Raw genomic sequence first — 6787 nt, 5'->3', positions numbered from 1 at the left:
TTTCTTCTTTTTCGAATCTTCGGATCACGTGCGTGCCAAACCGTGGAGTGGGATCAGTTCGGATTACGGATCAACCGCGATCCGTTGCACCACTAATAGATACAGACCCGTAGACCCACTTGGGCAGCAGAAAGATATTTATTTATTTATTTAAATTTGAACTGTTTCCTTCTTTTTAATGGCTGCACATATTGCTGTACAAAGTATAGGAACATTAATTCTATAGATTGGCACCTTGTAGCACTGCAGTACAACCAGTAGGACTAAAGCTCTGAATTCATATGCTCTAACCAAATGGCTAAACTGAATGGGCATAGTATTCAGAGCATATGACGAGTAGGATGCATCTTTTGCCATGGGTCTGTGTAAATTTCATCCAAAAGAAAACAGTCTTCATTTTGGGATTGTGTTTTTGGACCCTGCATGGGGCAGTAAGTTGAGATTATTCATTGAATTTGTGTAACCTGGGTCAGTAAACATTCATGGACTATAGTAGACTGTGCAAAGTTGCTAAGAAGATGCATACAGGTACTGGCAAAAGAAAAGCAGACACTTGAGTCTTTTCCTTAAGAAATGTTTGTGTAACATGAATAAGTACACCTTGTTTTTGTCTTTTTAACAAAAAAAGTGGAAATAGAATACTTGGCTGCACATATGTACATATTTAGCATTGCTCTCATGTCCATGTGAGCACTTTCATTAATTATATAAATACCCAATGCTACAGCATCCACATTAATGGGATTATGAAGGAACCTAATTTGTACCAATTCCAGAATTAAGAAGTGCTCACATACGTATGTGCTTCAGTCTTCCTCTGGGTGGGAAAGCAAAAAGAATAACCTCTTGTAATTTTTCATTATGTCTGTTGCTGCTATGCTTACTTATGTAAAAATGTATCATTTTCTAAATAGAAAATGCTGTAGAGTCTGTGTTTTTAGGACCTAGTTTAAACTTACTAGAGAGTATAGATGGAGTCTCCTGTGCTATAAATAGACCGCAGAGTGCTGCTTTTACTGCGTAGTGAAAGCCTGAGAAAGCGAAAATAAGATGAGTACAGTGACAAAAATATGCTACTGTAAGGAGCAATGTGAGATTAAAGCTGCTTCTCTTCTCTTTTAAATGTTTGTTCCTTTTTGGTGTTTGACACATTTTCACCACTCTAGGAGAGCTATAAATATTCTGATAAATTTTCTTTTAATTGTCAGTTACACGAAAATGATAAATACCACATCACAAAAAACGTTTTAAAATCAGAGTGATAATAGTGTCTTTAGTCATTTATTCAACTCTTTGTTTTATATATGTGTGTATGTGTCTTCTTTCAGGTCAGCTGGTGGTTTGTACACTTTGTTCCTGTGTGATGCAAACCAAGAGGATTTGGCTGTTCTCTGCTCACCTCCTCCCTCTAGTGGCTAGACTGTGTCTGGTCCCACTCGAGACCATCGTCTTCATCAATAAGTTCTCAATGATCTTCACGGGCCTGGAGGTCATTTACTTCCTGGCGTCTAACTTGCTGGTACCATATAACCTGGCCAAGACTGCCTACAGAGAGCTGGCTCAGGTATTTATTGTGGGCTGATGTTGCAAGCTTTTCAGTTTCTGTGACAGGATTTCAGTTCTGAGATATTTTTCTGTAGATGGTATCAAAGGTATTCTTTATTTCGGTCTTTTTCTGTCCTGCAGGTGGTAGAAGTGTACGGGCTTCTTGCTTTGGGAATGTCACTGTGGAACCAGCTGGTCCTTCCAGTTCTCTTCATGTGTTTTTGGCTCGTGCTGTTTGCTCTGCAGATATACTCCTACTTCAGCACAAGAGACCAGCCTACTTCCAGAGAGAGGCTGCTTTTCCTTTTTCTTACAAGGTAAGACTATAAATCAGGCTGCAAGACACTTTACATTTTACGTCACTGACCCTTTAGAAGGTGTGTTTATCTATTTATTGCCTTGTATCATTGAAGGGGCAGGTAGTGTGTACAAAACATAAATCTAGTTTCGATGTACTGGATTTTATTTAGAAAATCTAATTATATAAAAGTATATAAATTATATAGCATCATATAAATTACAGAGACATTAGATTGCAAAGCAAGTCAGTCTGCAGAGTTTGAGTAAAGCAAGTTTTTAGATTTTGAGATAATTTTGCAGAAATGTGTCAAGAGGAAATTCTAAAAGATGTGTTGGATCCATTTGTCACAGTGCTAAATAACCCATGTTTTGCACTGGTGGACAGAATTAAGTTAAAGCAGACGACTGAGATACTCATCAGAACTTTAAGGACGGGATCTAAATATTTAAAATTGTTTAGAAAGTTGTTGTTTTTTTGTCATGTTCTCTAAGTAATTTGCTCCTCCTTTCTCCAGTATCGCAGAATGCTGTAGTACACCGTACTCTTTGCTGGGTCTGGTTTTCACAGTTTCTTTCATTGCGCTGGGTGTTCTCACACTGTGCAAGTTCTACCTGCAGGGCTACAGAGCCTTTATGAATGACAACACCATGCACAGGTCAGCAAGGTTTTTATTTTCTTGATGTCTTCTGGTATGTTTCTTTTAATTAGTTTAGTCTGTTTTAGCCTCTCTGTCCCAGTAACCATCATGACTGAAGGCAATATGTTTTCTGACTGTTTATCCCATTCGTGTGGAAACACATATATCTGGAAGTATTCTTTAAGGATGTCTGCATTTCACACAACTGTCTAATAGGATAAAATAATTGACATTGTATACCCAAAAGTCAAGTCTGGATAAACGTGTATATGATCTCCAACTTGAGTGCAAAGCCAAGGCATATAATTGTGTGGTGTGTTAACTCTAATTTGTTTCCTCTCTGTGCAGGGGGATGACTGAAGGTATCACCTTGCTAATCCTTGCGGTCCAAACTGGCCTCATTGAGCTGCAGGTCATCCACAGAGCCTTCCTCCTCTCTATCATCCTCTTTATTGTTGTTGCTTCCATCCTGCAGTCCATGCTGGAGATAGCAGATCCTATAGTCCTAGCCCTGGGAGCATCTAGAGACAAGTAAGAGAATATATCAAAGACTTTTTTTATGTGTTTATTTTTAAGAAAACTCTGTGTCCCACTGTTTGTTTTATTTTGTACTGATCATAAACAACTATTAATAACTATGGGCAGTTAGTTAATTATCACAGTATTCATTATCTATGGTCATCAGTACAACTCATGCTAACATCATAAATTAAGTAACACTACAGTGTACAGTCCTTCTTTCTTCATTCCTACCTAAACAGGCAGTTAGTCTTTTTGACATCAATAAATGTAATCTGACTCAATGTGTGTATACAAAGCCTGCTATCAACCTGGCTGCTTTCTCATATGCTTGTTTTGCTGCCTGTCCCGTAGGAGTTTGTGGAAGCACTTCCGTGCAGTTTCTCTCTGTCTCTTCCTGCTGATCTTTCCAGCGTACATGGCTTATATGATCTGCCAGTTCTTCCACATGGACTTCTGGCTTCTCATCATCATCTCCTCCTCAATCCTCACCTCTCTCCAGGTAACACACAACCGCATCGCAGTGTGCAAAAACATTAAATAAAATAGTTTAAACTTGCTCTACCCAAACAGTTGAGCCTAATACTAATTAAACATTTATATTTGCTTTTTTGTTTAATTCCATAATAACTCTGAAACACTGTACCGCCAGGTCCTTGGCACTCTTTTGATCTATGTTCTCTTCATGGTGGAGGAGTTTCGTAAAGCTCCAGTGGAGAACATGGATGAAGTCATATATTGTGTAAATGGGACCTACAGATTGCTGGAGTTTCTGGTATGTCACACACACATACACCAACTCTTTGCTAAGTTCTGCCTTCTGACTGTAAACAGACACTGTCATCTAATGCATCAGCACGGTCTCTGCCTCACTGTCAGTGATTTGTTCCCTCGCCAGGTTGCGGTGTGCGTGGTGTGCTATGGTGTATCAGAGACTATATTTGGCGAGTGGAGTGTGATGGGAAGCACCATCATCTTGGTCCACTCGTACTATAACGTCTGGCTCAGAGCCCAGCTGGGCTGGCAGAGCTTCCTGCTCAGGAGAGATGCTGTAAACAAGATAAAAAGCCTCCCCACAGCTAGCAATACACAGCTGCAGCAGTATAACGACATCTGTGCTATCTGCTTCCAGGTATGAACTGTTTTTATGTTTATCTAAAGAGGATGCATGAGAGAGTTAATCTGGGGCTTTAAAAGGTAGGCTAATGTGAAATTTGATTTGTTCCAGGACATGACCAGTGCTGTGATCACTCCGTGCAGTCATTTCTTCCACGCTGGCTGTCTGAAGAAATGGCTGTATGTCCAGGAAACGTGCCCTCTCTGTCATTCACAACTCAAGAGCCAATCACCAACTAATGGTGGAGCTACCCAAGAGACACCTGCAGCCAATCAGAACCCTGCAGGACAGGAAGAAGCCCCAGGCAACAAGCAGGAGGAGGACCACAGCACTCTACTGGAGGATAGGAAAGAGGAAGCGTCAGTAGAGCAGGAGGGAGATAATGAAACTACCACATCAGCTGGGGAAGCCTCCTCTTCCACCTCCCCCACTGGCATGCAGTCTGCTCCCCTGCACATTGTCAACCCTCCATTATCATCTTCCTCTTGTTCTTCTTCTCCTCTTGCAACTGATTCTGTGCCGCACCAGTCCCCTGCAGATCACCCTTCTGCATCTTCTTTCTCTACCTCTTGCACATCAGACACACCTGACGCTCCTGCATCTCACTGCCATTCTGTCTCCACCTTTCGCCAACCAACGTCACAGGTACTGACCCAAGCAGAGGCGAACCCTGCTGAACCCGAATCCCTCCCTCAGCTAAAATCAGTCTCCCTTGTGGACAGCAAGGAAAACTCTACTGGTCCATCATCACAATCTAACCCACCAACTCCCCATTCAGTGGAACCTCCTCCTCGTCCTCCACCCCCTCCTCCATTCAACCCCTGAGCTCCATTTTAACACACACACAACATACATGCATGCATGCATATATAATCACACAATCTAAATAATCCCCTATTGTACTTGTCCAACTGTTTGCTGTTGGCTCTCCCATCATGTCCAACTCGTTCATATCCATATTATGTTTCAAAAGATCTAAAACAATCTCTAAACAGAAATTCATCACTCGGTATTAAAAAAAAAAAAAAAGAGAAGACAATGATTGCAGCTTTATAAAATGTTAGTACTTGGAGCAATGAAAGGTTTCCCATGATAGGTGTAACCCATGCCAGCAGTGATTTCATCACAGGTGCAGTTGTTTTCCACATGTTCTTTCACAGGGATTCAAATTTAATACAAAAAACAGGATGCAGTAATCTCATCTCAGAATGAATTGGGAGTTTTACACCATGTCCAGAAAATGTGAAAATCGGATTTCCATCCCGGCCTTTTTCTTTCTCCCCCCCCCCTACAATCATGCTTTTACCCCTTACCTTTTGATGCCCGACATTTAGGGCGATGGTTGCTCCTGCCTTTGTTTGTACAGCTTGAACTTTCACTGCTGTACATTTCATAGTGTTTGGGTGCCACGATTTATCAAACAATTGATCAGACTATCGATTACTGATGGTTGCATTTTATACCGTGACAAAGTCTTAACATTTCATAACGTCTAGAAATTCTCCACATTTTTTGTTTTTCACTGCTGGGTGTCAGTAGTGTTGTGATTTAGTGAATACTGAGCGTTAGCAGACTGAATGTTGTTTATTGAGGTCGCCGCATGACCTAAAGCCTGGTGCTAAGCAGAGGACACATGGTATGGTCTAGCTGAGGGGTGCAGTGTGAACTTTTGGTTCACATTGAATAACTTACATGTGTCAAGCTTTTGCTTTTATACTACTTCAATATCTGATTCAGACTTGTTTGGCTGGTCCCAGCAAAAAAACAGTTCTATTCCTCATCGCCAAACTTTTGTATTACTGTTAAAGCAACTTTATTTTTAAGGTCATTTTTACATTACTGCTTTATTGGATACCACACGCTGCAAATGGACTAAGGGGAAGATGGAGAGACGAGGTATAAATTAGTCCACAGAGTTGATAAGGAGCTCGGATTTTGCCCTCATTAGCTCTATTTTATGGTTCTCACTTGCGCTTACCGTTGCAAGCTTAGCTCACTAACAGATCAACCAATCATTCACATTGTTGATCGCTGATAGCAGGAGCCAATCAGCTCCTTTCATCCAGTTACATTAGAGACCCTGTATTTTCCAAGACAATAGGGTTTTCCTGCTCGTCAGTCAGTTTACTCCATAAATTGTTGATACCAGCAAATTGAGCCATAGCTTCTTCTTTCTTTCTTTTTTTTTCTTTTTCACAAAAACACACTTTCTTTTGGCTACTGCATTTAGCAGATGAAGCATGGCGAGGAAGAAATATGCTTTGAAATGAGTGTGAAAGACTGAAAACTTGAGGATGGCAAGTCCTGATGCACGCTTATATGTAGACCTTGCTGCCGCTCTGACCACAGAATTTGTTCGTCCCCAATGTGCTATAACCTTGCTACCAATGTTTTGGTTTTTTTTCTACCTTTTTTTTTCTTTTGGGGTTATATTTGCACTAATGTCATTTTTTACTAGCAATGCTCCAAAGCTGTTCTGTGGATGTCGGCAACCAAATACCCTCTGATGTCTGTGTATGAGGAAACGGCCCAATCTGTTTGTGTGTAATGTACATAAATGTTGCTCTGTACGGAATCTATATTAAACCAGAGGAGTGTTGATAAATATATATATATATAACTATATATATATATATATATCTATTTGACAGATATATATCTATATATA

The 6787-nt window shown here is 40.4% G+C and overlaps 1 protein-coding gene across 1 annotated transcript; it reads left to right on the top strand.

The window, feature by feature from the left end:
- The first annotated feature begins 1332 nt into the window (after positions 1–1332).
- Positions 1333–5396, top strand: LOC102192596 (RING finger protein 145-like). Its single transcript, XM_005755509.2, has 8 exons — positions 1333–1564; positions 1687–1862; positions 2361–2501; positions 2832–3014; positions 3357–3504; positions 3655–3777; positions 3901–4134; positions 4231–5396. The coding sequence occupies exons 1-8, from the start codon at positions 1364–1366 to the stop codon at positions 4942–4944; spliced, it is 1920 nt and encodes a 639-aa protein (XP_005755566.2). The 5' UTR covers positions 1333–1363; the 3' UTR covers positions 4945–5396.
- Positions 5397–6787: the final 1391 nt, after the last annotated feature.

The sequence above is a fragment of the Pundamilia nyererei genome, unplaced genomic scaffold (genome assembly GCF_000239375.1).
Source record: "Pundamilia nyererei isolate P.nyererei 1_Seehausen unplaced genomic scaffold, PunNye1.0 scaffold01714, whole genome shotgun sequence".
In the NCBI taxonomy this organism is placed as follows: domain Eukaryota; kingdom Metazoa; phylum Chordata; class Actinopteri; order Cichliformes; family Cichlidae; genus Pundamilia; species Pundamilia nyererei.
The sequence above is the reverse complement of the archived record's forward strand: the minus strand, read 5'-3'. Positions and strand labels throughout refer to the sequence as shown.